Source organism: Phialemonium atrogriseum (assembly GCF_030411735.1).
Source record: "Phialemonium atrogriseum strain 8032-3 unplaced genomic scaffold QBC33scaffold_4, whole genome shotgun sequence".
NCBI classification, from domain to species: domain Eukaryota; kingdom Fungi; phylum Ascomycota; class Sordariomycetes; order Cephalothecales; family Cephalothecaceae; genus Phialemonium; species Phialemonium atrogriseum.
Genome location: NW_026848141.1, coordinates 173533 through 201369, shown reverse-complemented (window position 1 = coordinate 201369; position 27837 = coordinate 173533). Strand labels below are relative to the sequence as shown.

Below are 27837 nucleotides of genomic sequence, written 5' to 3'. Positions count from 1 at the left end.
GTTGTAAAAGGGATCGCTAAGCTGCTTAAATGCCGCCAATAAAGTTGGAAAGTAAATTGTGGTAGGCTTGGATTTGGAGATGTAAACTCACGCAGCTGGCTGCGCAGCCGTCGCCTAGGGTAAGTTTCGGGGCAGAAGCTACAGGTGTACATTCACTTCACGGCACGGCAACACGATGCCACTTCCACCGTGCCTAATCACAGTGTTATCATATTTTCACACGGAGTTTCTGTGCTTGATCCGCAACTATCCTCGCCCTCCACCTGGAGCAAACCCAATGGACTAAAATCCAAATGTCTACCTAGATAGTCTTGTAGAACCAATTAAGCTCTTAGCCCTCTTATATTCCCTCCTGCCTCCGTTTTGTGTGCCGATTTGTGAACAATGACAAAGGTAGCAAAGATCCCAGTGATAGATATTGCGGCAGAGGGAGAGGATCAAGCCCGAGTTGCCAGGGACCTTGTCGAGGCAGCCATTGAACATGGCTTTATCTACATAAAGAACACAGGGAAGGATATCCCTGTGGATGCCATAGAGAATGCCTTCAACCTGGTATATGCATCCATCCATCCTTCCATCCACGGAAACCTTTCCAGCCCATGTATTAACATTCGCCAAGTCCAAGAAGCTCTTCGCAACCCCCCTGGAAGAAAAGCAGCGATGCAAGATCCAGCAGAACAACCGGGGCTGGACGGGCATGCATTATGAGACTCTAGACCCTAAGAATCAACGTGTGAGTAATCTATAGCCAAGATATCCCTCCATCCCTAGCAGCTGACCATTCTACCAGGTGGGTGATCACAAGGAGTAAGCTCTACTTCGTTTGGCTGCCACCTTCCCACAGGCGTCAACTTACATGACTAGGGCATTCAACTTCGGCGAGTTTATCGATGGCAAGGCTAAGCAGCCTCTGCCATCGACAATGGTACCGTATGAGAGCCAGATTAGCGCATTCCGGGATCTGTGCTACCAGATGTGTCTGAAGCTCAACACACTTTTGGGAATTGGCCTTGACGTAAGCCCCTAACGCCACCGATATCCGACCTCTGTATGGTACATGAGGGGACCGAGTTGCCTGAACTTACCCCTCCGTCCAGGTCCAACCCCCCGACTTCTTCACGGCCGCCCACCTCCGGGAGAAGGGCCCATCAGGCACGACCCTCCGCTTCCTCCACTACCCGCCACTAGCGAGCACCGACGCCGACCGAGAAGACGTCCGCGCCGGTGCCCACTCGGACTACGGCTCCATGACGATGCTGTTCCGCCTCAAGGGCCAAGCGGGTCTCGAGATCCTGACCGGGGACAGCACCTGGGCGCCCGTCCCGGTATCCCCTCCGGGCACCGAGGACGACCCGGCGCCGCCGATCCTGGTCAACATCGGCGACCTGCTGTCGTACTGGACCAACGGCCTGCTCCGGAGCACCGTGCACCGCGTCGTGTTCCCGGGCCCCGGCAAGGGCGTCGTCGAGGGCGAGTCCGACGCTGAGCCGCGCTACTCCATGGCCTTCTTCTGCCACCCCGTCGGCTCGACGGCGCTGACTCCCGTGCCGAGCGAGAGGGTCAAGGGGTCTGCTGCTGCGCCGAAGGGGGCGTCCTCGGAGGGGAATCCCTATGCGGAGCGGAAGGTGATGACGGCGGACGAGCACTTGCAGATGAGGTTGCGGGCTAGCTATCTGGAGCTGTATAACGACAAGGACTAGGGTGGAGCAATTGGGAAACAGGGTGCATGTTATGATTATATTGCCTATTGCCGATAAGACAGAGCTCAGCTTCGTGCTCCGTCATGTCCAAGAGCGGCAAACCCCAATGCAATCCAACTTCTATATACAGAAACATGCAAGTATTCACATATTAACTCCGCAAAGCCTCATGCCAACCCGATCCAATATTTTCTCCAAATGCTCTGCGAACTCTTCATATCGAAACGCGCGTCCTGCTTGTCACCGTTCCTGCTACACTCGGCCTCCCCCTTGGTCAGGGCCTCGAGCAGCCTCCAGTCAAACACCGGGACGTACTCTCGCCTGCCCCTCCGAAGCTCGAGGCCCGCTCTCTCGATTCGCTGCAAGAAGGCGTCGGTGGCATCCTTCCTCCGAGACTCCACGAGCACGACTTTCTTCAGCCGTGGTTTCCTCCGGCCCGGCAGCTGCTCCGGGTTCCCGTTCCTCGTGGCGGCGGTGGACCCCCCAGGGAGAAGAGTGTCTGCTGTCGACGGCGGGAAAGCGGCATTCTTCCAGTCGTTCGGGTCCAAGACAAAGTCCCCAACGCCATGGGACGACAGGAGATCTTCGGTTAGCCAAGAGGTTTGTGAGACACATGGCGCTAGGAGGAAGGAGATGCCGGTCAATGCGCAAGTGTCTGGGCAGTAGACACATTCCGTCAGTCCATCGAAGTTAGCAGATCGTATGGTTGCCGTGGACGTGGACGTGGACGCGGACGCCTGGTTTGACGACTGGCTGTCTGGGATTTCCACGGATGGCGATCGGGGCCGAGCTCCAGGTGTGGCACAGAAAGAAACAGGTGCAGAGGAGGCATTGCCCGGGAAGGAGGAGCTCGGCGGCTGGTTCTCCGTTGACGGCGCGTAAAACGAGTGAACTCCGGCTAAGCGTGTCACCTGAGGACTGGTAGTGTTCTCGCAGGGTTGGGAGCTCGTGGTGATGTCTGTCAGGGGTTCTCGCGCTCTTCTGTGTGAGCGGGAACTTCCCGGTGGAGTGGTTCTCTGGAGGCAACTTTTCTCTCGAGGACTTGAAGAGATGAGACGAGGGCCCGGTACACATTTCTGGGCTTTTAGCTGACGAGGGCTGTGAGAAGGTTCAGACCGCCGCTTTCGTAAACGTGGAGGTGTCTGGGGATTGTTTGGCGTGCTTTTTGCCATATCTTTTTCCATGTCCACAGGCTTAGCAGCTGATGACACCGGAGGAGTTAAAGGTTCGGCAACAGAAGGATGTGCAGATGGTCGAGATGCCGGCAGTTTAGAGGTAGGGTGGCTCTCCATAATAGATGGCAGCGTCATAGTTTCAACATGTCGTGGTCCAGACGAATGAAACGAGGAAGGAGTCATCACTGTAGAAGTCGTTGACGCCGTCAACTGGCTGCTCATCGCATCCACCGGGACACCCCCGGGATCGGCCTGTTCGAGAGCGGCAATGAATCCCAGAAGCTCCTGACTGTCTTCAGGAGGAGGCATCTCCTTTTCGGATTTTGCCATATCCTGAAGTTCTGCAAATGATATCGTCTCACGATACGTCCTGTCACAGTGGACCTTGTTAACCATTGGAAACCTCAAGCTCCAGAAACCGGTATTCCCTCCCTTCTCGAAGGAGAAGCACCGAATGTCGAACACCGGGGGTTCTGTGAATATGACAGATGGGCGCTTTCCGTTATCAATGCCGGGGGCAACTCGGAGGGAAATCGCGTCGTTCTCAGATTCTGGTACGGATCTAGGGTTGACATGGCTGATGAAGAGCCTCATTTGTGACGCGTTCAGTTCCACGACATTTGTGACGGTGAATCTCGGCATTCTGCCCCACCGCTGAACCTCTTCCTTATTCTCCAAGCAGCCGATGAAGAAATGTGTCCACTTCAGGTTGGATATCCCGAGAGTCTTTGCCGCCACAGCATCATACCGGGCACCGACGACGGCAAAATCGCCAACGTCTCCAAAGCTGCCGACATACTCTTTTTTAAGCTTGATGCAACAGCACCCATAGGGTCGCCTGGAGGTGCTAAAGTCGAAGTAGGGGTCATCGGCTTTAAGCACCAACCCTTCAGCCCGTGCTGTGATACATTTGGCGAAGGCGCGGCGCAGATTGGAGGCGGCATCACGTTCGTTGCAGTCGATAATCTGCCGTTTCACCAGTGCGGAGCGCCCCTTCTTGCAAGCGATAAGCTGACCAAGGCGTTTGAATCGTTCCGACTGTTTGACACCGAGGAGCGACTGGTCGTCGATCATCAAGGCGTCAAAGTAAACGATCATCAAATGCTCCCAACTATGGGGCTGAGAGTCTTTGTCTGTCCCCAGGAATGCTCCCGATCTTGAAACATGCTTCCTGATCTTATGGAAGTCCAGAATCTTGTCGTCCCTGTCGCTATACACGACAAGTTCACCCTCTAAGATGCACCCATGCTTCAGCGGGCAAGACGGTTGCCCGATCTGTAGGGACGTCCGGATGGCTTCGTGCAAGCCTGCCCGGTCTCTGGTGCTGTCTTTCCCACTTTTCGAGAAGATCTGAATACAGTCTCGGCCTTTGCTTAGGTCGATGTGTATCTGGCAGTACTCGCCGTCGACCTTCTCTTCGCAACTCATCCTCCCATGGCTCATATCGAGGCAGTGCTTGATGCTTCTACCCTTCAGCCACATTTGTCGGCCCACTTTGACTCCGAGGGTTGGCTTCAGACGACAGGCAAGCTCGTTCCTGTCAAGCACCTCGCCGGTCACGCCCTTGCTTCGGTGGTAATTTTGCAAGAACCGAGCCGCAATACTAAAGTCGTCCTGAACCTTGAGAATCACCAGCAGCAGTGGGTGACAAGCCCGGTAGACGGTAAGCGGATCCAGAACGACGGGTTGGTAGTTCTTCAGGACGAGCCGAGTCAGCCATTTGGCATCTCGGGCTGATAATCGCATGTACAAGTCTCCGAGTCCCAGCAATTGGTTGGCTGAGGAGGACGGTGGCTCAGATGCCCTTACCAAAGGCGAGCTAAACCGACAACCTGACGCGATCCTGTGTAGGACCTCATCGATTTCCTCAACCGTGACTGTAGTTTGGACAATGGACCAAGGGTTTGGCTGAATGCCATTAGTTCTGACCTGGTAACTCCTGCTCGTCGGGCATAATAGGGGCTTACTGTAGTGTGCAATATGCTCTCGATACAATCAGCCAGATCCACACCACATCCAGGCTCCTCCCACCTGCCCAGCTCCTTCAATCTCGATCGACCCAGGAGTAATGCGCGGCCAAACAGTTTTTGGAGTGTCCTTGCCTGGATATTATAGACCCGGTCACTCCTCTTCTCAGGAAGGAGGGTCGACAGGAGAGGTCCAACATTGTAATCGTCCCGAATGAGAAGACTATGGTGCAGTCTGAACCACTCTTCCACTATATTAGAATTACTCCTCTGGCCAGAACGGGCGCTCTGGTTGTCATCCAGCCGTTGTAACAAATCACAGACATAGACAAAAGGGAAGGGCATGTTGAAAGACGAAAAACCATTGGGAAAATGATGAACAAGAGAGAAGAATACACAAGGAAGCGAAGAGTGGCGATTTTCAAAAGGCAAAGGCCATGAGCAGGCAGCAGGGTAATTGAGAGAAGGTAACGAGCAATGGCCGCTTGGCCTCTTGTGATGCCTTATTTCCTAGTCCTGGACACAATTCAGGCGCGTCAATCACTTATATCACGCGTCGCTTGGGTGAAAATGCGACAGCACGTGACCATGCCACACCGAATAAGGGCCATCTAAGTTTAGGCAGGTAGGTAGGTAGTGAATATCCCGAGGACCAAAAGAGGAAGCATGAGTGGGTAAAAGACAAAGAAGAACTTCATCAGCCTCGGGCCAATTCATGTGGTTGAAAAAGAGCATAGGGCAAAGAGGTTGGTACACGGCTTCCTGCCACAATACAGAGGGGGTATTTGCCGTTACGTGTTACAGTAGGTACAGTATTGTACACCCGAATCAAGGTAGCCTTTCGCCTTCCATGCAATGTATGCCTTTTCTCCCAAAGACCGTTTGCAAATTCCCAACCTGACCCGGAATCGAAAAGAGGAAGCAACCCGAGGCCTGGCCGTGCCATCTCAAGGTTTCCTCTCACTCTCTGCACTGCCGTCTGGACGTGTGCCAGCCTGCCCAGCATCCGTCTTCTCATCCGCATCCCCATTCTTTCCCTTCCCCTGATTCCAGACCTCCCATATCTGATCCATAATAATATCCCCAACGCCCTTCCCGCTATCCATCGCCTTCTTATCCTCATCCCGCCTCCTCTCCTTCCACCCCGCCCCTTCCCCGCCCATCCACACGCGCTCAAAGAACCCCCTCCTGGCCGCCTCCTGCGCCTCCTGCCTCCTCCGCATCTCCGCCTCGGCGGCGGCCCTCTCGCCCCCCTCGGTCGGCAGCGCCGCCGCGCGCCGCGCCCGCTCCGCCTCCATCAGCTGGCGGGTGGCGAGCGCCTTGTCCGGCAGCGGCGAGTCGAACGGCCGCAGCAGCGCCGCCCACCGGTCGCTCGACCGCTGCAGCACCGACCTGCCCGTGTAGTCGTGCGCCAGCTGGTTGAGCCCGAAGAAGGACCCCGCGCCGAGGATCGCGTTCTGCAGCGTGAGGGACCCGCGGCCCCGGCCCGGCAGGAGGAGGCCTATGGGCCCGACCACGGCGGCGATGAGGGCTATGTTGTGCTGCACCGGTGGCGTGCCGTGGAATGGGGGCGGCGAGGGCGTGGGCTCTTGAGGTTGGGATGTTGTTGATGATGATGATGACGGCGCTGAAGGGGCCGCGGCTGTCGGCGCAGGGGGGTTGTTGGGTTGTGCCATGGTTGGCGAGTTTAGTGTGATCGAATTATTACTGCTGCAGGTATCGTTCTGTCATCTGGTTTGAATTGTATGACGCATGCTTTTCGGGGACGCTGGTGGTGCCTTGTGATGGTACTCAAGTGCTGTTCTTGAAAAAAAGTTTGGCTCGGCACAAGCCAAGTACGATAAGCAGTTGAGAGGAGCCGCTGATAAGCGAACACTTTCAACGCATCACGACTAACACAATACCATTCGGAAGAGCATCACTAGAGTAAAGCTGGGATTTTATAGTAGAATTGCATGAAATCGGGGCATTCTCGCCTGATGGCCACTTGATTAGATATTCATGTCTGTTTGCAGGTACGGGTTAACGACTAAGTTTGTCGAGTTCTCGTTATCCGCAATATTCGTCAGCAGAGAGGTTGTATACTCATGCCTCCTTGGTTATGTGTCTCGATGTCTATGGAACACCCCTGCATCTGACATGCCCTCACAAGGAGGGCGGCGGTTTCATGTTCGGATGGCCTTAAAACCCGGACTTTCCAGCATGACATGTCCGAAGGGACTTTGACGGCTCCGTCCACCAAGGCGCCCTGCGTTTCCCCATTATGCTTCAGCCGAAAGCGACGCGTAGTGAGCTGCCAGTTTGGCCGTCCGCATTTAGAACCGGAACTACGTATGGAGGTGTTGCTGTATATCGCCAAAGGTTCAGCTTGAGACCAGTCACACCAGAGGCTTCTTCTTCTTGATCCCTAAGAGCGCCGCGTGGTCCTTCTTCTTTTTGACCTGCCGCTTGAAGCTCGGTGGCGGCATACTCGTCAGGGGTGCCACAGTAACGGCAGGCTCTGGTTGCAGAGCAACATCCGGAGTTGTATTAGAAATCCCCTTCGAGTTCCAGGACACGGCATCCGACGAGCCATCCTCTTCGTCGTCAAGCGGCAGCTCAATCTGCTCCGCTTCCTTCGCAAACGCGAACGCCCTCCTCGCAGCCTCCTCATCCTCCTTCTCCAGCCTCAGTCTCTCCTCTTCTTCCGAGCCCACGATCGGCTCCACTACGCCGACAACGCCCCCTTCCCTATGCGCCCGCTCGATCCGCGCATTCCTGCTCCGGATCTCGTCTAGCGCGTCGGCCACCGCCATCTCCCTCTTCGCGTCGACGGTCTTTGCCTCGAGCTCGGCCATGGCGTTCCTCTCCTCCTCCTCGGCCATCTCGAGCTCCAGGCGGTCCAACCTCTGATCGTCCGTCTCGTCGCGCAGCGGGTCCTCGCCTAGGCCTCTCTTCCACGGGTCCGTATTCCTTACGGCACCCTTCTCTAACTGGTAGTCTCCTCGCTGGGGATCCGTCCTAAAGACTAACTCGTTTGAACAGCGCGGGCAGCGTATGAAGAATCGGAAGAGTTGGATGCCGAGGTAGCGCTCGTCGGTCGGTGTCTCCTTCCGCGCGTTGAACTTCCTCCCCTTGCCGACGTATTCTCCGCATGTGGTGCATTTGAGAGAGAAAGGGAGCATTAGCCTGACGCTCTGCACTCGGGGCCCAACCTGCTTCGGCGCGCGAGACCGGCCGAGCTTGCGCGGATCGAAGTCCGCGGGGTAATGTTTGCTGCAACAAGTTGAGTTAGTAGGACTGTGACTGTGGGGGTGATACGACAGGTTTTCAGGCCATATTGAGACCGCTGGTCGGTCTCAAAATCCTCGACTGCACTCAGGAGGGCTTCCGTATCCTTGCTGTAAAGGATATCGACCTGGGGATTTCACTTGCCTTTGGACTTTCCGTTCAGACATCTTGAAGGTTCAATCGTTGCTCCCCGGGGTCTGATAGTTGTTTGATGATATCGCGGGACAGAACCTTTGGAGTTGTCAGCCTTGTAACGTTGCGCACCAGTTACTAAGCCGGATGACCTGGCACGTGCCATTTAAAAAAAGGGTGGCCTGTGCGTATAACCCATTTTGATTAGTAAGCCGGTGAAGAACTATGTAAAGAGGTAGTAGGATTGTTGATCGCGACCTTTCACCGCCGTTCTCTCAGTAAAATAATTTCTGATGGCGACGAGACCAGAGACGTACGTATGTACAACATATTTATTTCTAACCCTCTAAAAATCTGACCATTTGTTAAACCTGGAAGTAAAACAGTAGCGAATGGGATGGGCTATGCAGTGTCCATGATGTGGACTCTTGAATGCCTTCGCCTCCAGAGATATTGTATCGATTTCGGAGTGACTGTTACGTAGTCTTATTGTTGCGACGCTTCCACACGCCAACCCCGGGCTCTCGCCCATTAATCGACTTCCTTCCCTCCGCTTCTTGCCTTTCTCTGTTTTTCTGTATTGCAAGGCGCACACTAGGGTGCTTCGACCTGGAACATGATATTTTGGGCCGTGAGTCATCACATGGCCACTTCGTACAACAGGAAAGCCAGCCAAGCTAATTAGGGACGGTATCGGCGTGGCCTTCAGATTAACTACGACTTAGCTGCATGTTGGGAAGCCGGGGGACAAACCCGGTTGAACCCTTCAGGATGTACTCCTGCAGTGAAAATGCGGGGTTTGGAGAGCCGCAACGCGAACTTTTGTGTCTACTCATGCATGTCCGTGACCAACGAACCATCAAAAAGAACTTTGACTCCGAGAGGAAACGAACCAGAAAATCCGTAAACTTTCGGCTAAGACCTCCCAAGTTGCTCCAGGCTTACATGTGTGTCCGAGATTTCCCGTGTAACTTCCCGGAGTCCGCCGAGACCGGTGGTGATGTCCTTGGCACCCTAAAATGCCCAGCTCACCGGTTCCTGAGTAAGTTACCATAGTATTGACGCCAGACTTCACAAGCTGCGGGGCACTCAGCCCAGCCACCTGTCTGTTGGTTCCTCGGAATCAACCACACGCAAGTCTCCATGTGAACGAAGCACAGTAGTCAGACACCCATCGGGATGCAGATCTTTCTCGCTTTCGGCTGGATCGCAGGATCGCAGGACGGGAGGGAAGATCAGGCATAGGCCGGATCAAATGTAACAGGAAACGGCATGGTTATCTTTTCTTGACTGACAGACACCCCTTGGGTGTTCGAGACGAGAAAATATGTAAAAGAGAATAGGTGCGTCTGAATACAGCTCTAGGCGGAAAGCCCGAACTATCGTGTGTTCGATTTCCCTTCCAGGATAAGCGCAAGGGAGGATACACCTGTACCCGAGTAGGTAGTGGAGAAAGCTCTTTTGTCCAATGATAAGGTATTTGATTGTGATAAGGGATCCAATGGTAACGTCAGATCTCGGGATGGAACGGTACATATAACCTGCCACTGCAGTACTGCGTAAGCAAGCCATGGTGTTGTGACAGCCATGCTTGGGGATGTTTGAGGCTGGTGGAGCTTGCGGAATCATTCACGCACGACCGCGGCCCATGAGCATGTGTGCATCACTCACTGCATGCCACGGTTGGGCCGCTGTCAGACCGTGCCACGCTGTCCAGCAGGTCGGTCGATGCCTGAGAGTCTCTCACCGTCTCATATTATCAAGGTGGCTGAAAGCAGTCCGATAGGAGGCGCCGCCTAAGTTCCACCCATGCAATAATGTCGGGGAAAGTCGGAGGACTTGTTTTGGGATATCCATGCAAATGTCTGGTGCTGTCCCCAACACATGAAAAGTGTGGATAGAAGTACGAAGTGCCGTGGCAATTAGGGAGTCACTACCTTGGCACTTATTTAGCTGCATCGCGTGTGGTCGTGGAGGGATGGATGGAACCGGGAGATGGAACCGGGAGATGTCATGTTGGTGCACTTTTGACTTGCTCTCTGGTATCGAGCATCTCTCATCCCTACAACGTATGGACTCGGTCCGGGGCCTGGGGACTCGGGAGGCGAAGCTGAAGCAACCACCCGCCTGTCGAGGCTGACAGGCTGGGCACGTCAACTGCTTTTGCACCAGACGAAATCGGGATTCGGATGGGGGAACGTGGGATGTGGGGACCTCGAAGAAAAAGGGGCGGGTTGCGAATTCTGGCGCCCCGAGACGACTTTCTTGGCTTTCTTGGGTAGGACGAGGACCCACTCTCCTGCAACAGCGTAAATCCTTCCCAAAGGTTTGGACCCACCGGCCCTGTCCCACGGTTCGGCTCGTTATGTCAATCCCAGGCCGAAAGGGGAATCAGAGGGTGATTACTCTTCCTCTCATTGGGCCAAGTGAGGTGGCTTGAGTTCACCGCCCCTGTTCAATGCACCCCGGTCCCCTTCCTTGGTAATCATCCCGACTTCTTCTCGAAAACGAAAAAGAAAAGATAGATCCAACCCCACCAGCAAGTCGTCGACCTCGTTGGCTACCTGTAGCAAAGGGTCAAACTGTGATATCTGTCGGTCCTATACTTTGCTTTCACGAGGGAGTCTACACGACATAAGGAAGAGCAGGTTGTACACTGCAAGTTGCGGCAATGAGCTGCACAAGCTGGGAACAACTACCGAACCAGGAACTTGCAGGGTGGGTGGAAGTTGGGGAAGCTACCTACTCGGAGAACGCCCATGTGTACCTACCTAGTGGAGTGCGATTAACAGACAGGGGGGTGCCGGACATTTGACCTGCAGGCTAGGGATCGCGACTTCGCTGATCGAATTCAGCAAGGTAAGGTGTACCTTGCACACCGGCTCAACAGTAGCCCAACAAAATTGTATAGAAAGATTTCGTGCGTGTACATACCTACCTAATAGATTAGGATGTCAATTGCCTACTTCCGGAGAGCTAGATGTCGTAGTCATCTTTCACAGTCGAAGGAACTCCAATTCCGGCCCACCATCGAAGGCTTTTTCGCTGCCGAACTTGGGGAACATACCGGCCCTGGTCTCACATCCTTGACGGTGGCCACTCTCTCCACATCAGGTACCTGAATTTGCCCTGGTCTATAATTTTCACAGCAGTGAACGGGGCGTTGAAACGGTTGACGAAACTGCCTGGAGGGTCTTGTTACAGCTCGCAACGGCGGTCTGCATGGGTAAAAATCCCTGGACCTGGCTGCCAACCAGCGGTGGAGCTTCAGGTTCAGCAAAGGTCTTAAGGAGGCAAATCCTCACTGCTGCAAGCACCAACGGACCGTCAGCCCCAACGTCAATATTGTCAAAGGTCCTTTTGTCGCTAGTGTCATTGACCCGATCGTCTGCATCAGCAGCGTTAGCCGGTACACCTCCACCTCCATCTCCACATCCATCTCCACCTCCGCATCCTCCTCGATCGCATGCTCCCGGTCGTAATCCTAATACCAAGCACAAGCCACGGACCATCCAACCATACCTCGACCTTGCCCGGTGCAGGACCTCTCTTGTTATCCACGGCCTCCTTCACTTCCCCCCCATCCTCTTCCTTCTTCTCCCGCTTCGTTTCCCGCTACTGTCCCTCGCACATGCCATGGCGTCGTATGGCTTCAGCAGCAACTCAAGTTCCGATATCTCAACACCTCGGTCAATCTCCCCCGCTTCAGTAGTGTCGGGTCGTTCCTCCCAGTCCTCCATATCTAATAAGCGCATGTCCATCTCCTCCCGGAGAATCTCCGCTTCCAACCCCATGTCTAGTGTCGACATCGCAACCATCGAAGAAGCCATGAAGATGGCAAACTTGGACACCTTGCGCGGCTACTCCCAGAACCACTATGGAGAGGTCCGACAATTCGCCACCACCGAGTATATTTCCCAGAACCAAGCCCTTGGCTACCAGATGCTCCGTGAACCTCTCTGGAATAAAGGTGAGCCAATCCGACCTCGTGTTCCTTTCGTCTCACACCTTCTCCCTTCCCATTCCAGTCGTACAAGAGGCGGGCATTCATAAACTGTCCTGTACCATGCCGACCCACGTCCTCTCCCACAGTCCACTGACTTCCCTTCCCGAAGGCCTCTCTTTCACACCTGACCAGCGGGCCTCCAAGAACCTCACTGGCCTACTACCACACGTCATGGAGGGTCTTGACCGGCAGTGCGAGCGTGCCTTGAAGATGATCCGGTCGCGCCAGACCAACATCGACAAGTATCTGTATCTGTCGCACATCAAGGGCCAGAATGTAGATCTCTTCTACCGCCTGCTCATCGACCACGCAAAGGAGATGATGCCATTGGTTTACACGCCCACCATTGGAGATGTGTGCCTGCAATACTCAACCCTGTACACCCGTCCGGAGGCGTTGTACATCTCCATCAAGCAGAGAAAGTCGATGAAGACCATTCTCAGGAATTGGCCTTACCCCAACCCCGAGATCTGTGTTGTGACGGACGGATCTAGAATTCTTGGCCTGGGTGATCTGGGTGTCAATGGCGTTGGGATTCCCGTAAGTTTGGCTCCCAAATCTGCTGGCCACCTGGGCGGGAGCACACCACCTAATAACACACGCATTAGATCGGCAAACTTGCCTTGTACACCGCAGCTGCCGGCATCCACCCCGAGAAGACCCTTCCTATTGTCCTTGATTGTGGAACTGCCAACGAAACAAACCTGAAGGATCCCCTGTATCTTGGACTCCGCTCCAAGCGTATTCCAGTTGCCGAGCAGCAATCCTTCATGGACGAGTTCATGGCGGCGGCTGAGGAAGTCTATCCTGAGATGGTTGTGCAATTCGAGGACTTTGAGAGCGAGAAGGCCTTCAATTACCTTGACCGGTACCGCAATACCTACAAGGTATTCAACGATGACATCCAGGGCACGGGTGCCGTTGTACTTGCCGGGTAAGTCTGACTCTCAAGGAAAAACCCACCCTGGCAGGGGACTGACATGTTGCAGGTATATTGGCGCTGTCAATCTCTCTGGCGTGCCCATTGAGGAACACAGGCTCGTGTTTATGGGAGCAGGGTCTGCCGGCGTTGGCGTGGCGAAGCAGCTTGTTGAATACTACACTAAGCGCGGCCTCTCAGAACAAGCCGCCCGAGACAAATTCTGGCTCGTCGACACCAAGGGCCTGGTGACCCGCGACCGCGGCGACAAGCTCGCCGACCACAAGAAGTACTTCGCGAGGACCGACAACAACGGCCACCAGTTCCGCTCCCTCGAGGAGGTCATCGCGTATGTCAAGCCGAGCGCCCTGGTCGGCCTGACGGCGACCTTTGGCGTCTTCACCGAGTCGGTCGTGCGCGCCCTCAAGGCGTCCGTCGACGCCGGCGGGCTCGGACGGAGGCCCATCCTCTTCCCCCTCAGCAACCCGCTCACCAAGGCCGAATGCACCTTCGAGCAGGCGGTGCAGTGGACCGAGGGGACCGTCATCTTCGCCTCGGGCTCGCCCTTCTCGACGCTGAGCGTCAAGAACGCCGACCAGGTCATCACCTACTACCCCAACCAGGGCAACAACGTGTACGTGTTCCCGGGCATCGGCCTGGGCGCCATCCTCGCAAAGGCCAGCCGCATCACCGACGACATGATCTACACGTCGGCGGCCGCGCTGGCGGGCTCCCTCAACGCCGAGGAGATCCACCGGGGCCTGATCTACCCCAACATCGAGCGCGTCCGCGACGCGAACATCGTCGTCGCGCGCGAGGTCATGAAGTCGGCCCGCCGCGAGGGCGTCAGCCAGCTGCCCGAGGAGCAGTGGGTCGAGTGGGAGGAGTGGGGAGACGTCGCCTTGACCAAGTTCATCAAGGAGCGCATCTATGACCCCAAGTTGTGAGTTTGCAAAGGGGGAGGGAGGATTTTGACGTCGCGTGATACCTGGGACCTAGGCAGGGAAGGAAGGGTAATTGGGTCGAGACCAAGAAGGCCTCTTCTGGTTTTAGAGGGGCTCTGGCTCCAACCCCGCCGTTATACCATATGAGGACGAGAGGACTACACGTGCGAGGGGAACCGCGGAAACCGCGAGTAGACAAAAAGGAGAATGGATAATGACTTCATTGGGGGATTTCTGGGCACTTTTCGGCTAGATAGATTCATTCCGGGCATCATGAACGCAGGGGTTACTGGTTTATCCAGCACGTTCTGCCCGAGTTTAATTTGGACACTTTCCTTCTCAAGTTATGCTGTGATTGAACTGCCTAGATACTCGAGAACTTGGGTTTTTCAACGTGATCACCGACATATGGGTAGTAGCCATTCATTGCCAAATTGTAAGCCTGTCTGGGGAAACGAATCGAAGAGTTTGTGTACTTCCAACTAGGATGATTATTATTTTTGTCCAATAGGTAAGAAGTCCACCCTCACGTCTCCCGAGAGTGCGTCTCGTTCCGCAAAAAATGGACATGATATTGATATCCTCCTCCTTCACTATATACATAGCGTATCCGTTAAGCCCATAGCAACCATTCGCCATTAGCCGGGCGCGGAACTCGTCCGCTTCCCCTGAGAATTTCAAACAAACGCCAGTCTATGAATAAATATATAAATCTCCATAGCCCATGCCCCAACGTTCTCGGCAATGCCTCATTTGGGGCGATTCTCCTCCGCAATCTTCTGGTTCGCCTTCTCCAACCTCGCGCACGTGGGCCCGTCCAGCGACCCATACCACGATCTGAGGGACATTGCGTGATCGGACTCGACTTCATCGAGATCCATGGGCTCCCCCTTAATCTCCGGCTCGCCCTCCTCGTTGTCAAACACCGCCCAGGAAGAGTCGTCGTCAGCGACGAGGCCGAACCCCTTCTTGGCCAGTTGCACCACCTGGAAACCCTTGAGGATGATGGCATCCCCGGGTTTCACGCTCGGGAGGTACTCCTTGTGCGCTCGCGAGAACTGGACCTCGGTGACGTGATTCGGGACCAAGGACGGGTCGGTGACGTTCAACGACATGGTGTATTGCCGCTTAGCCCGCTGCGGCTGCGGCGGTTGGGTGGTCGCCACAGCCACGACGCCCACGTGTTTGTTGGCGTGGTTGCGAATGTTCTTCAGAGCCGTAAACTTGGGGAGCTGGGTACGGAGCCGCTTCGACAGCTCTGCTTTGAGGGCGCCTGGGGGAGTGCTTTCGCTCTCGACGCTCAGCTTCGACGGAGACGTCAGCGCAGCCCTTGCTAGCTGGATGCTGGCGTCTTCAAACTCGGGCGTGGCACTCAGATGTACGCTGCCTGACCCTCCCCGAGTCCTTCTAGGACTTATGGGAGGGTCAGAAAGCCTCTTGGGTGCGCCTTTTTTGGAGGCTAGGGCGGCCCGCGCAAGCTGGATGCTTGAATCTGGCGTGGTCTCTTCGGCTCTACGCTCTCCATCGCGCGAGGGCTTCTCCTCTTGAGCTTTCTGAGCCCTCTTCCGGAGCTTGACAGTGATTACCTCCTGGACAGGTTTCTTCGACTTTTGTTTGGTCTCGTCAAAAGGATTTGGAAGTGGGGAGGACGAGCGCAGTGTCCGCTTTTCGGCAGGCTGAACTGCTTGATGTGAGGATGGTGCGGCCTGTTTGTTCAACCCCTGCTCCCTGGATGCTTTGGACGTTTCGATGTCTTCTCCAGCAGTCGGAGACTTCACCTCGCCCTCAGCGCATTGGGGCACAGGCGATGGGCTCAGCAACTGTTGAACTTCAACTTCCTGGCCCTGTGGCCCATCGCTGCCTGGCGTAGCCGGGTTCAAGTCAACAATCTCAACGTCGTCTCTTTGGTGTTCCACGGCTTCCACTTGCACCTCTGGAACCAGTTGCACGTCCTCCATGTGTTCCTGCTCCAGTTCCTGCACAGGCTCCTTCTCCTGCTTGGGTTCAGGCTCTGGCTCTGGCTCTGGCTCTGGCTCCTGCTCTTGTGCGGGCTCTGGCTCCTGCTCTTGTGCGGGCTCTTGCTCCTGCTCTTGTGCGGGCTCTTGCTCCTGCTCTTGTGCGGGCTCTTGCTCCTGCACCTGGGCAGGCTCTGGTTCTTGCTGCGGTTCCTGTGAAGCTTCCTGCTCCAGTTCCTGCCCAGGTTTTTGCTCCTGCTCCTGAACAGAGGCCTGATAAGGATTCTCGTGGTGAGTGTCGGGTGCAGTGGCGGGCTCAATAGCCTCCACGTCTGTCTGCGTCAAGTCCATTGCTTCGGACACGAATTGCTGGGACAGGGTAATCTCGGTTGTCTGAGTCTCCATGGGAGTTGGCAGCCCTTCCATATGGTCGTTGCTGCCAATCAGCTGGGCTTCAATGACGGTCTCCTTTTCCATTACCTGGAACTCGACCTGCTGGGTTAGCGGTGGCGAGGAAGGCGTAATATGAGTCGTTCCACTGCCCTGACCCGCGGTATTCCTTGTCGAGTCCTCATCTTGAGGTCCGGACTCTAGAACAATGCTTGGATCGTCTCCGAAGAGACTACTTTCCCCAGAGGCCATGTCAACATCCATGCCGGAATCAATATCAATGGCTGACTCAACAGGCATGCCCGACACATGGTGCTCACTCGGGGCTTCTGGCTGCTCAACAGCCCCTGGCTCGGCGCCTACATCTTGGTCTTTGGTGTGGGCGTCGTGTGGTAGATGTGGAGGAGAAGACCTTGTTTCGTCGACTGCGCTGGGCTCGAATTGTTGAGATGCCTGATTCGGCTCAGATCTGTCAATTGCGCTTTCCTGGAAACTAGCGACGTCCAGTTCTTGGCTTGCTCCACGATCACCAGCATCAACCATCTCCGTATCGGTATGGTCCTGGCCATCATCCTCACTTTGTCCGGTGGTGTCCTTATCAATGCTTTCCGCGTGCCCCAGAGTCGCATCCGGACCATCCGAGGGCCTCAGGACCGTTCCAGGATCCATATCGGCTGGATTCTCCTCATTGACTAGGCCCGGCTCTTCCCTCTCTGTCGCAGATTTTTCATGTTGCGCCAAGGGGAAGTTGGCGGGATGCATATCATCCGGAATTGCAGCTGCCTCGTAGCTTTCAACCCCTACTCCCCTGCCTTCCATGGACTGGTCTCGGCCTTGGACAAAGTCGACGGTTCCGTCAATCTGGCCCGGCGCAGGAAGGTTGGAGGGCCGGTGAGACTCAGCCGTTCTCTGGTCAGGCAAACGTTCCGGAGACCTCTTTGGCTCAAATTCTGACGACTGAGATGATTGCTCGGGAATTTCTTCTTCATCCTCATCCTCGGAGTCGGAAAGCAGGCTGATAACCACAGGTTCTTTCGGGGCCGCAGTTGGTTGTGTAGGCGGTATCCAAGGCTGGTATGTGTTTTCCTCCTCCTCGCTCTCATACTCCTCGTCGTCCTCGTCCGCGAGCTCACTGCCAGGGACTATATCGTCGCCGCCCTCGGACTCATCCTCACCGGAATAGTCATCTTCGGAAGCTATAATATCCTGTACGCCATAACGTTCGCCTATCTCTTCCTCGGCCTCGTCTCCTTCTGACGGTCCTTCATCATCGTCTGCGGGCGCGTCGTATTGACGTTGATCATAATCACCCTGTTCAATTATCTCGCCGTCATCGCCGTATTCGACATCATCTTCATCTTCGATTCCAACTTCGTCGTCCAAATCATCCTCGACTTCCTCGTTCTCAACAAAGTCTTCGCCGGGGACTTCTCTCTGGTCAAGCTCCTCCTCCGAATTGGACTCGGAAGCTTCATCCTCGTGACCCCCGTAGCTGTCAAACCCGGCAGGGACTTGTTCCGATTGAATGTTGTCTGAGCGAAGCGCTGCCTCACCGGTGGTGATTCTGCGCCCCTCATCCAATGCATCCGTGCCAAAGTGCCCGCCCTCAACCGGGTTGTACTCTTGCGACTGTGCGGCCATATCCCACTGGCCACGCTCGAAGGTTTCGGTAACGGGAGGCACTTGCGGGACGCCGTATCTATAAGTGGGTTCTAGTTCATGCTCCTGTTCCGCGGCATCAACGTAAGAGTCCATATCGGCATATCCTGCTGCACCAGGGCCCTCCAAATAGGATGCGGGATACTGTCCTTCTCCGGCAGGCATCTGCGAATCTGGCACTGTTGATTGTGTCTCCAATTCTGGACGCGATACTGCTTGAGGCTGATGCGAGAATCCAAACCTCACCCGGTCCGCAATGCTGAGGCCGTCATCCATCTGCGGAGGTACTGGCGCACCCAAGCGCGACGTAGAATAGAGGTTGTGGCCTGGAGCTAGACTTCCGAATAATGTATGACTCGGAGCTGGAGCAGCGGTTTCGTTATGGCTCGATTCCGGCGGCCCTTTATCTGGCTCTGCAAGGGGAGATGATGGGTGCTGGGATTCAGATTGACCTTTACTCGGCAGGGATCGCTGTCGGCCAACGGTTTCGTCCAAGGTTTCTGCGACGAGAGGCCCCGAAAGAACTGGTGTCATATCGAGCTCGATGGTTTGACACCCTTCGTCTGTCATCCGGGGCTTCTGTGGGGAGCTCTGCATTACCACATCGGTGGCGGCCGGTTCTTCTTGCTGTTCCGAGCCGTGGGATTCTGCTTCGGGGCTTGGTGACCGGCTGGCATATCTCCACGAGCTGCTATCCCGCCCAAACCTGGACTTCTTGCGCCCCTTCCCCTTTAGCCCACCGTCTTCCTCAAAAATGTCAAAAGCACCCTCAAAAAGGGATCCGTATGAGACCCTAGCTCTCTTCAAAAATGCTGGGGACTTGAGCTCGTTTATTTCGATGTCGGCAATGCGGGAATTTCGGGGCTGAGCTATGGGCGATACAGGGTCTGGTTGGGGTTGGCCATCCTGTGTCTGTGTCTCTTCAACGAAACCGAGCTGGGCAACGGGTAATGGATTATCGACATTGACAGTTCGGATCTCTTGTGTATCTCCTACTCTAGCCTATATAACTTTCAGACGCACGTAAGAGGGCAAAGGGGAAGCACTGGGGCACATACCTCAAGTCTCAGTTTCTCAGCAAACTCAAGCTGCCAGTCCAGCCGTGCTGCCGGCATGCGAATGGGGGAGCTGTCCTTGCCCCAGACTACCCCATCCAGATAGAGAGCTACTGCATCGCCACCCCCAAGCTTGCATTCTGCAACACGTTTCGCGCTTGACCCGTGGAGCTGGACGCGGACCTCGCCTTTGATGCGACGGAGGAGAATATCGGGTTCGGCAAGAAGGAAGGCGAGGGTATTGCTGACTGAATTATAAGGCCAAACGATAGCTACTTTCCCAATAATCACGCGTGAAGCTGGTTCAGATAGATTGGGATTGAGCTGCGCGATTGGTGTCGCGACTGCCGAGCTTAACAAGGCGAAGCCTTCAGCTATGGAACCCATCTTGGTGCGTGGTGATAGGTTTCTGATTCTTGGATTTCAAAAAAGAAACCAAGCACCATCTTTTGTGCATGACATTCGTAGTGCAGTAGTGGCGTGATGCAGGTGAGGTTGGTGAAGACAGGTTGGTGGTGTAAGATGGTTTGCCAAACACAAGCTGGACCCAGAATGACGGTAACTTTGAGCTCTACGGAGCTGAACTGATCGAAAGCGGAAGGCGGTGAGGCTCATCTTGCCTGGCGGGCCTTCATCATGTGGGGCAATAAACCACGCCAAAGCTTGAGATGTTTACGCATGCAGTTAGGTAATCAGTAAGGAATTGCGTGATCGCATTGGGAAGTCTGTCGGAGATGGAGCCCATAAGCGCGTAGAAGTTTTGTTTTGATGCGCCGAATCGACTTCTTTTCCCTTTGCTATCGATGCCGTCTTTCTACCAGCGTTTCCAAAAACCGCTCCTGAACATGGGGTCTCAAAAGTCCGGGCCATTCAACGTCAAGAACATTGCCGTCATCGGCGCTGGCCCCTGTGGACTCTCGGCCGCGAGGTATCTGCTCGCGCAAAATGCCTTCGAGAGAATCGTCATCTACGAGCAACAGCCCGAAGTTGGCGGAGTGTGGAACTACAGCAAGACCCCATCGCAGACTCTCCATGTGCCTCAAGTGAGTGCTTTCTGCCCACCCGATCCACCAATTCGATCGGGAACTGCGCCTCCAGTCTTTCCAACTCCGATGTACGATGTGTTACATACGAACATCCCATGGCCTCTCATGAAATACTCGGATATGGCCTTCCCGGATGACTCGCTTATCTTCCCTTCCCGAGACATTGTGCAGGATTACTTGGTGAAATATGCCGAGGACGTCCGACATCTTATCAAGTTTTCTATGGTGGTCAAGGATGTGCGCCCGCGCAAAGAGGATGGAAGAGATCAGTGGGACCTGGATGCCATGTCCACCGTGAATGGTGATATGCAAACGGCCACCTATGATGCCGTCGTTGTTGCGTCCGGTCATTACTCGACTATGTTCATTCCTGATGTGAAGAACATCAGAGAGTTTCATGAAGCGCATCCAGAAGTTATATCGCACTCGAAATCCTATCGCACGGCAGATCAATTTGCGAACAAGAAGGTTGTCGTCGTCGGCAACTCTGCCTCCGGACTTGACATTGCTGCTCAGATCAGCCGAGTGTGTCGAAAGCCATTGTTGCTGTCGGTGAAGACTCCTTGTCCGCCAGACAATCTCGCCTTTGTCGGTGCCGAAGAGGTTCCTGTGATAGAGGAGTTCCTCGTGGGACAGAGGGGCGTTCGCTTCCAAGATGGAAGAGTCGAGCGAGATATCGATGCAATCCTGTATTCAACAGGATATCTATTCACATTTCCGTTTCTCACATCGCTTGCCCCTTCCTTGGTATCCGATGGCCGGAGGGTCCATGGGCTTTACCAGCATTTGATCCACATTGACCATCCGACGTTGGTGTTTCCTGGCCTCCCAATCAAGGTGGTCCCTTTCCCCCTTTCCGAGAGCCAGGCAGCGGTATTCGCAAGGGTGTGGACCAATGCGATTTCTCTACCGAGTACAGCAGAGATGAAGGAGTGGGAAGACGAGGAGGCTCGGAGGAAGGGACCTGCCTTCCACGTGTGGCCAAAGGGTGCCGATGGTGAATATATCAACTCAACACATGATCGGATTGTGCATTCAGGGACGCAGGGGAAAGAACCGCCAAGATGGGACGATGAGCTTCTTTGGCAAAGGAAGATCTATGCCGAAGCCAAGCTCAAGTTTGAGAAGGAAGGCCGAGTCGCAAAGTCTCTCGACGAGCTGGGCTTTCCATATCCATCAAGCGGCCAAGGCGAGACCAAGGAAGAGATTCTTTAAACTGCTGAAACGATGCACGGCTTCTCCACATAGACGCGGAGCCACTTGTCTTCGAAGCGCCCTGATTCGGCTGTGCATCTGATGTCAATACCTGGGAAAGGAGACGAGTGTGTACCGGCGCACTGCAACGGAGGAGTTCCAGTTCAAGCCTCTCCATGTCTGTCCGAGGTTTGCGATGCTTCATACACTCTCTGCCTTGGCTGGAACGAGGTTGGCCGATAAGCAGAGCCCATATCAGGACAAAAGCCGGCTCGGACCGTTGCGATTGGGCGATTCTGGGGCGACATGATGCCTTAAAGATTTTGAGCTAGTGCTCTGATAGCATCGTAACGATCATTCGCCATGACCTGTCACCTCATCCAAGCATCCTTCTCATCTTCAGGATGTCGCATAAACGTCGGGGTCAAGGCCACCATCAAAAGCTATGACAAAAAATATTGATGAGAGGAAAATATACTGGGGGATCTCACAGAGCCGATTGAGCTGGTTGGAAAGGCCAAAAATCGCACCTTGTCGACCCGAGAAGACGGAGAAGACGTGTGAGAGGAGATGAGACTGAGAGAGGTCGAAGCAGTGACATCCCAAGCCCCGGACCATGAAAGTCAAAGCGGTCGAGAAAGCGGGTCCGTCCTGTCGCAAGGTTCATGTGGTAGCGTCGTAGCGCCCGTCCTTGCCGGACCGACCGGGGTCGGAAGGATGCATTTCCCCACCATGACCCAGACCTGCTAGTCCGTGGCTAGTAGCTGGGACACTGGGGATTTGTAATCGGCTGCCAAGAACTCCGGACCACTTCATCGCGATACCAAACCTCACTATACCAACCTTTTCTTACAAGTGCAATCACGGCGGGGGTCAAGTGTCCTTTCTGCAAGCCGTATTAACTCTTCCACTGAGATAGAGAGCAATTCTGAACGTGATGGACCCTCCTCCCTCCTATCAAGATGTCTGCTCGGCGAGTGGCAGCAACCCAACGCCCGTTGACCTGAGCCATCACTACTCCGAGGTCACGAAGCGGCGTCTCCCAAGTTTGGTGAAGCAGTTCTACAAGTTCTTCCAGGTTCCCGGCATAGGGAACCTTGCTGGTGGTACGTTGTTCCCGCGACGACATGCCTGGGCGTATCCCGCGACGACATGCCTGGCGTAAGGCGAAAACATCACTCATTTGATAACGAATGCAGGCATGCCCAATGTTCAATTCTTCCCCTTCGACACCCTCGAGGCGCAAGCTGCGAAGCCAGAGAGGTGGAACCCTACGCCGAACTACCCGGACGAGGATCTGACCGCCAAGCTTGCATCGGCAACACTCACATCGGATCCAACCGCTGCCTCACATATCGCCATCCCAAAGGCGAGAGATGAGTCCGACCCGCTAAAGAAGATTGACCTGGCGTCGGCACTGCAATACGGTACCGCGCAGGGATACCCTCCCCTGCACTCGTGGATTCGACAGTTCACCCGTGAGAATCTGCACCCCAACGTGCCTTACCGTGGCGGGCCCGAGGTGATCCTGACGTGCGGTTCAACCGACGGCTTCTCAAAGACACTCGACTTGTTCGTCAATTCGTGGGACCCCGAGGTTAATGATATCTGCGATCGCCCCGGGTTGCTGTGCGAAAACTTCATCTATTCCAATGTCCTCGGCCAGTCACTGCCGCGGGGCGTGCAGGTCGTTACTGTTAAGTCAGATGCGGGAGGCATGCTTGCGACAGGCCCTGGCGGGCTGGAAGATGTGCTCTCCAACTGGGATGACGCGAAGGGGAAACGGCCACATCTGATGTACACCGTGACGTACGTAACCCTTGTCCCCATTAGTGTAAAGGTCGCTTTCGTTTATCCTTTCGTTCCTGACCCCCTGAAAACAGCCTGGGCCACAACCCCACGGGTATCGTGCTCTCTGTTGAGCGACGAAAGCAGCTCTATGCTGTCTGCAGCAAGTACGATGTGATTATCGTCGAAGATGACCCGTACTGGTATCTGCAGTTCCCATCAGCGGAGATTGAGGAAGCCAGGTCAAGGGATCTGCCCTTGCCAGAACAGACACAACAGCATAAGCCAAAAAAGTCATCCGGCTATCCCTTCCTCGACTCCTTGACCCCTTCGTTCCTCAGCGTCGACACGGACGGCAGGGTTGTCCGGCTAGATACCTTCTCCAAGACCATCGCTCCTGGCTGTCGCCTGGGCTGGATAACGGCGCAACCGGCCCTGATTGACAGGTACCTGAGGTATGAACATGACAATCCCCCGATATCTACCCCAGCTCTCTCAGGCCACCATGGATCCTCTAATACTTACAACCCCCAGAATCACCGAGTCCACAACCCAGCAACCCTCAGGCTTCGTGCAGAGCATGGTAGCCGAGCTAGTCATGGGGCCCCAGCCCCCCGCGGCCAGGTCGACCTTCGCTGCGCTGCGCACGAGCAGGGACCGGGCCGCCTTCTCGGGCTGGGAGGTGGCCGGCTGGGTGCGCTGGCTCGAGGGCCTCCGGGGCGCGTATGAGCGGCGCATGAACCGCGTGTGCCGCGCCCTCGACGAGGGCTCCCTGTTGCTGCGCATAGGCCGGCCGCCGTCGAGCCACCCCGACGCCGAGTGGGGCGTCGTGACGAGCACGCGCGTCTACGACTACGCCTGGCCGCGCGGCGGCATGTTCGTCTGGCTGCGCATGCGCTTCGACCGACACCCGCTCTGGCGGGTCGCCCGGCGCAAGCCCGGGTCCGGCGTCGTCGACGGCCCGGCCCTGTCCATGGCCCTGATGCTCTACCTGGCCTCGAAGCCGCACCTCGTCGTCGTCAGCCCCGGGACCATGTTCGCCGCCACAGAGGGCGTCCGGGCCGAGGTCGCGTGGGCGCACTTCCGCCTGTGCTTCGCGGCCGAGACCGAGGAGATGGTCGATGCCTGCTCGGTCAGGTTCGTCGAGGGCGTGCACTCGTTCTGGAAGATCCGCAGGGTCGCAAGGCTGGAGGAGATACTTAAGGATGATCCCACGTCCGCTGCCGCCTCCGGGGGTTCTGACGAGTCGGAGTATCTGGGTGCCTGGTCAGGTTGTTAAATCGACAAATATGTGTATCTCTTTAGTCTGTATTCGTCGGGCTTGAGGGGTGGGGAGGGCATTTCGTTGCGCAGTCGGAGGATGTCTTCATGTTAAGAGGTACGGATTCTAGCCATGTAAGAAAGAAAACAAGTGAGAAAAAAAATTACTCGGAATAGTGATTGATGCTCTGCAGAGCACAGTCTCATTTAGAATGACACTGCATGTATCAATTCAGGGATGGACATCTCAACTTCTGGCTCTAAAACCGGCAACCCACTCTTCTTATCAATGCCGCTCTACTCACGCAGGCTGGCTCTTTAGTAACAGCCAAAATCTTCAAATCAAGTCCCTGGAAATAAGGAGCCGAAGCCGCTTGCAGAGACTACGATGCATCACACGGAACAGCAGTGGCGAGTTTGGCTCGGGATCTTCAGAGAACTTGATTGAAAATGGATTTAGCACATTCCTATGCCATTACGCCTCGAAAGTAGCAACCATGCAGCCCGATCCCCTCCCCTTTTTCTTGGGAACCATCCTAGTTCTCGTTCAGTAGCACCTTGAAGCTCTCCGGTACCGACTGGGGCTTGCCACCCTCCTTCTTCTGCTCGCCGAGCTTCTCCTTCTGGAACGTGGAAGCGTACGGGTTGAGGCGGAGGAGGACCTGCTTGTTGCGGAGCGGGTTCTTCTTCTGCACGTGGCCGCGCTTGGTGCGTGCCTCGCCCTTGGGGGCCCGGAGGACGCTCTGGACCTCGGAGCTGTTGATCAGACGGCCGAGATCTGCCTGCGAGACGACGTTGGACGGCAGGAGGAAGTCCTTCTTGAGCGCCGACGGCTCGGTGGTGGTGCCGTAGACCTTGTCGAGCGCCTTGAAGGCGGCCGAGCTCCAGATGATGAAGCGACCGAGGTGGCCACCCGGAGCGAGCTGGAGGAGGTTGAGAGCGTAGACAGAGCAGGTCTCAACACCGGGGATGTTGCGGAAGCCCTTGATAAGCTCCTTGCCGTCAACCTCGGGGTCGTAGACAACGAGGGGACCACGGCGCTGGCGGTACCGCCGGCCCCTGAGCTTGCCCTTTCCGGCGCGGAGCTTCTTCGACTTGTTGACCTTCTCCACATCACTGCCGGCACCGACAGCCTTCAGGAGACCCAGAGCAGCCGAGGTCTTGGCCATGGCGTCACCATCGAAAGCGGCCGAGTCGACGACAAGCGGAACCTCGGGGACAGTCGAGATCTGGTGACCACGGGAGAGCAGCAGAGGGGGGATGGCGGACGCAGCCAGAGCGGAGGCAGTAGCGAATCGCCTGTAAGTTTTGTTAGAGACAAGGCCTTTTGTTTGGGTCACACGGTGGTAACGTACTTCTGGCCCTGGTTGATCTTGATGTGCCACTTCCTCCAGGTCTTGGTAGGGGCGAACATGCGACCGGAACGGCACATGTTACCGAAGGCAGCCTGGCCGGCACGGTGGGTACCACCACCGGAGACACGGGGAATACGCGCAACGGCACGTCCTGAAATTCAACAGTCAGCATCTCCATCGTGCGCCTTGCTTTGATCTTGATATTGCTCCAATGGTCCAATCCTCCACAAGCTTTCGCAGGAGCTGTCCGATTGCCATGTCCACACGTCCAACGAGAGATCCCGCTCATCCATCCAAACCCCCGTATTCTCAAGGTTGAAATTGAAATGGCAAGCACTAACCAGTTCCCCAGGACTCGGCAGAGGTCTGGTGGCCGGCCTTCTCGCTGACGGCATAAGGCTGTCTCTTGTTCTTGGCCATTCCGGTGTGGACTTGCTGAACGATATCCGGGCGGATCGGGCTCAGGAACACGGTCGGGTAGGTGTGAGTTGCACCGGTGGCAGCGCCATCGGCGCCGAGGATCGTGACGGTAGGTCTGGAAGCCATTTTCCCCAAGAATCGATAGTCTGGAGGCTCAGGTTAATGTCGGGAACAGGTTGGATATATCGACGAGCCGGATTGCACTCACCTCGGCGTGTGTTGGGCTTCAGACAATTTCGTGGCTCGGGGTTGTGAAAATGTGAAGTCGCGGCCAATTCCCCCAAGGCTATTGAAATTTTGGCAACAATTTTTGGCGGGAGGGTTTTCGTGGGGCTCACTGACCCTAAGATCCACACAAGCGAGCCTAGCCTGTTTTGGTAAAGTATTTCAATACCTCTTTTCAGCTGGTAACAACTGCCAAAGCCCGATCTGAGTGCTCTCCATTCTCTTTCTCAACTCGACGACCAAACAGTATCCAGTCGTGCCTTCAGCCCATTAGATACCTACCTACCTACCCAGTCATTGCTTACCGTGAATCTCTCTGCTGCACCCTGTTACTTTAATTCACACATGGTCAGCGCAATGGACCATTGGCCGTTCATTTCTCAAAACGTAGCCACGGTGCTGGAGATAAAAAAGCCAGGGCGATGATGCTCCTCGGCAGGAACAGCATTCCCACCTCCTATATCATGAGTTGACGGGGATATCTTCATCAAAGAGAGTAGCCACGCACAGTCCCATGATATTCAACAATCCAGCTTACCTCGGCAAATAACCTCATTCTTCAAATCATGCCTCTGGGCCATAAAGTGTCGGCTATCGAGAGTGTCAGTAGTAGATATTAGGTTTAAGCCACTGTCCTCAGCATCCGAAGTTTGAGGCGAATAAATATTATATTTTGTCTTCACCAGGAAGGAGGCTGGGGAAAACCAAAGGTATCATTATTTGGCACTAAGATCTGACAACGCTTCCTACCCATCTAATGTATCGAGTCTATAAACGTAGAAGATGGGATAACGTGGATAGCGGGAGACTATTCCCATTGCCCCCATTTTCTGACCAATTCCCGAGTCTCGGCCTCGGTCAGGCCCTCGGCAAGCTTCGCCTTTATTGCAGCCTCAATGTCCAATCTCTCCTTGACCCTGTCCTCGAGGTACTGCATGTCGTTGCGGCGGCACGCCTTCCTGAACACGTCGCGCATCCGGTCGCTATACAGCTGGCACGACCCCACGGGCCGCCGCTGGCTGCGCTGGAAGAACTTCCGGGCCACGCCACCCGTCTCGTCCGCCTCGACTATCGGCCAGACCACCTCGTCGAAGCACTCCTCGCAGACGGTGAAGTCGGGGATCGGCTCCATGACGAACCACTTGGCCTCTCGTACCGGTTCGTCGCGCATGCATTCGGGCATCAGGCAAAAGTCCCGGACCTTGTTTGCAACTCTCTGGAAGTCCGGCAGGGTGTTACGGCTCAGCGCCTTGTCCGACACCGTCTCTAGGAGGTCGAAGAGGTCGACGAAGCGCTTCCTGCCGGGAGCGAAATGCATTGCACAGACGCCACGACTTGGCTCGGCTGCGGAATCAAGCGGTACAAATATCCCAGTTA

General features: G+C 55.3%; 9 protein-coding genes across 9 annotated transcripts; 4 read left to right on the top strand and 5 right to left on the bottom strand.

The window, feature by feature from the left end:
- Positions 1-295: 295 nt before the first annotated feature.
- On the top strand, positions 296-1784 carry QBC33DRAFT_261832 (2OG-Fe(II) oxygenase superfamily protein). The gene is made up of 5 exons (XM_060423110.1): positions 296-552; positions 620-733; positions 791-807; positions 865-1015; positions 1098-1784. The coding sequence occupies exons 1-5, from the start codon at positions 385-387 to the stop codon at positions 1698-1700; spliced, it is 1053 nt and encodes a 350-aa protein (XP_060286541.1). The 5' UTR covers positions 296-384; the 3' UTR covers positions 1701-1784.
- QBC33DRAFT_261854 (uncharacterized protein) lies at positions 1784-5369 on the bottom strand. The gene is made up of 2 exons (XM_060423111.1): positions 4843-5369; positions 1784-4783 (listed from the first exon to the last, which is right to left on the bottom strand). Exons 1-2 carry the CDS (start codon positions 5185-5187, stop codon positions 1868-1870), a joined length of 3261 nt encoding a protein of 1086 aa, XP_060286540.1. The 5' UTR covers positions 5188-5369; the 3' UTR covers positions 1784-1867.
- A 43-nt stretch (positions 5370-5412) lies between these two features.
- QBC33DRAFT_616765 (uncharacterized protein) lies at positions 5413-6771 on the bottom strand. The gene has a single exon (XM_060432666.1). The coding sequence runs from the start codon at positions 6516-6518 to the stop codon at positions 5790-5792; it is 729 nt and encodes a 242-aa protein (XP_060286539.1). The 5' UTR covers positions 6519-6771; the 3' UTR covers positions 5413-5789.
- On the bottom strand, positions 6772-8436 carry QBC33DRAFT_527620 (CWC16 protein). The gene is made up of 2 exons (XM_060426991.1): positions 8257-8436; positions 6772-8097 (listed from the first exon to the last, which is right to left on the bottom strand). Exons 1-2 carry the CDS (start codon positions 8277-8279, stop codon positions 7221-7223), a joined length of 900 nt encoding a protein of 299 aa, XP_060286538.1. The 5' UTR covers positions 8280-8436; the 3' UTR covers positions 6772-7220.
- A 3769-nt stretch (positions 8437-12205) lies between these two features.
- Positions 12206-14491, top strand: QBC33DRAFT_527613 (uncharacterized protein). The gene is made up of 3 exons (XM_060426990.1): positions 12206-12790; positions 12859-13184; positions 13240-14491. The coding sequence occupies exons 1-3, from the start codon at positions 12311-12313 to the stop codon at positions 14114-14116; spliced, it is 1683 nt and encodes a 560-aa protein (XP_060286537.1). The 5' UTR covers positions 12206-12310; the 3' UTR covers positions 14117-14491.
- Positions 14492-18850: 4359 nt separating this feature from the next.
- QBC33DRAFT_261790 (uncharacterized protein) lies at positions 18851-19735 on the bottom strand. The gene is made up of 2 exons (XM_060423109.1): positions 19176-19735; positions 18851-19109 (listed from the first exon to the last, which is right to left on the bottom strand). The coding sequence occupies exons 1-2, from the start codon at positions 19557-19559 to the stop codon at positions 18987-18989; spliced, it is 507 nt and encodes a 168-aa protein (XP_060286536.1). The 5' UTR covers positions 19560-19735; the 3' UTR covers positions 18851-18986.
- A 282-nt stretch (positions 19736-20017) lies between these two features.
- Positions 20018-21433, top strand: QBC33DRAFT_445460 (FAD/NAD(P)-binding domain-containing protein; the record flags this gene model as incomplete). Its single annotated transcript, XM_060424330.1, has 1 exon — positions 20018-21433. One exon carries the CDS (start codon positions 20018-20020, stop codon positions 21431-21433), a length of 1416 nt encoding a protein of 471 aa, XP_060286535.1.
- A 916-nt stretch (positions 21434-22349) lies between these two features.
- Positions 22350-24479, top strand: QBC33DRAFT_576067 (aromatic amino acid aminotransferase; the record flags this gene model as incomplete). Its single annotated transcript, XM_060430877.1, has 4 exons — positions 22350-22518; positions 22612-23221; positions 23296-23655; positions 23735-24479. 4 exons carry the CDS (start codon positions 22350-22352, stop codon positions 24477-24479), a joined length of 1884 nt encoding a protein of 627 aa, XP_060286534.1.
- A 34-nt stretch (positions 24480-24513) lies between these two features.
- Positions 24514-26515, bottom strand: QBC33DRAFT_527602 (putative 60s ribosomal protein l4-a). Its single transcript, XM_060426989.1, has 3 exons — positions 26157-26515; positions 25816-25966; positions 24514-25759 (listed from the first exon to the last, which is right to left on the bottom strand). The coding sequence occupies exons 1-3, from the start codon at positions 26359-26361 to the stop codon at positions 24997-24999; spliced, it is 1119 nt and encodes a 372-aa protein (XP_060286533.1). The 5' UTR covers positions 26362-26515; the 3' UTR covers positions 24514-24996.
- Positions 26516-27837: the final 1322 nt, after the last annotated feature.

Excerpts from the sequence above, each read along its gene's own strand:
- QBC33DRAFT_261790 (XM_060423109.1), bottom strand. The coding sequence starts at position 19,559 with ATGGGTTCCATAGCTGAAGGCTTCGCCTTGTTAAGCTCGGCAGTCGCG. Across the intron at positions 19,110-19,175 it reads CTGAGAAACTGAGACTTGAG|GAGATACACAAGAGATCCGA; the intron begins GTATGTGCCCCA and ends AGGCTAGAGTAG.
- QBC33DRAFT_616765 (XM_060432666.1), bottom strand. The coding sequence starts at position 6,518 with ATGGCACAACCCAACAACCCCCCTGCGCCGACAGCCGCGGCCCCTTCA.
- QBC33DRAFT_261832 (XM_060423110.1), top strand. The coding sequence starts at position 385 with ATGACAAAGGTAGCAAAGATCCCAGTGATAGATATTGCGGCAGAGGGA. Across the intron at positions 553-619 it reads TAGAGAATGCCTTCAACCTG|TCCAAGAAGCTCTTCGCAAC; the intron begins GTATATGCATCC and ends ACATTCGCCAAG. Across the intron at positions 1,016-1,097 it reads TTTTGGGAATTGGCCTTGAC|GTCCAACCCCCCGACTTCTT; the intron begins GTAAGCCCCTAA and ends CCCTCCGTCCAG.
- QBC33DRAFT_527620 (XM_060426991.1), bottom strand. The coding sequence starts at position 8,279 with ATGTCTGAACGGAAAGTCCAAAG. Across the intron at positions 8,098-8,256 it reads TCTGAACGGAAAGTCCAAAG|CAAACATTACCCCGCGGACT; the intron begins GCAAGTGAAATC and ends AACTTGTTGCAG.
- QBC33DRAFT_527602 (XM_060426989.1), bottom strand. The coding sequence starts at position 26,361 with ATGGCTTCCAGACCTACCGTCACGATCCTCGGCGCCGATGGCGCTGCC. Across the intron at positions 25,967-26,156 it reads TGCCGAGTCCTGGGGAACTG|GACGTGCCGTTGCGCGTATT; the intron begins GTTAGTGCTTGC and ends GTTGAATTTCAG. Across the intron at positions 25,760-25,815 it reads AAGATCAACCAGGGCCAGAA|GCGATTCGCTACTGCCTCCG; the intron begins GTACGTTACCAC and ends CAAAACTTACAG.
- QBC33DRAFT_527613 (XM_060426990.1), top strand. The coding sequence starts at position 12,311 with ATGCCGACCCACGTCCTCTCCCACAGTCCACTGACTTCCCTTCCCGAA. Across the intron at positions 12,791-12,858 it reads TCAATGGCGTTGGGATTCCC|ATCGGCAAACTTGCCTTGTA; the intron begins GTAAGTTTGGCT and ends CACACGCATTAG. Across the intron at positions 13,185-13,239 it reads GGTGCCGTTGTACTTGCCGG|GTATATTGGCGCTGTCAATC; the intron begins GTAAGTCTGACT and ends GACATGTTGCAG.
- QBC33DRAFT_261854 (XM_060423111.1), bottom strand. The coding sequence starts at position 5,187 with ATGCCCTTCCCTTTTGTCTATGTCTGTGATTTGTTACAACGGCTGGAT. Across the intron at positions 4,784-4,842 it reads AGAGCATATTGCACACTACA|CCAAACCCTTGGTCCATTGT; the intron begins GTAAGCCCCTAT and ends AATGGCATTCAG.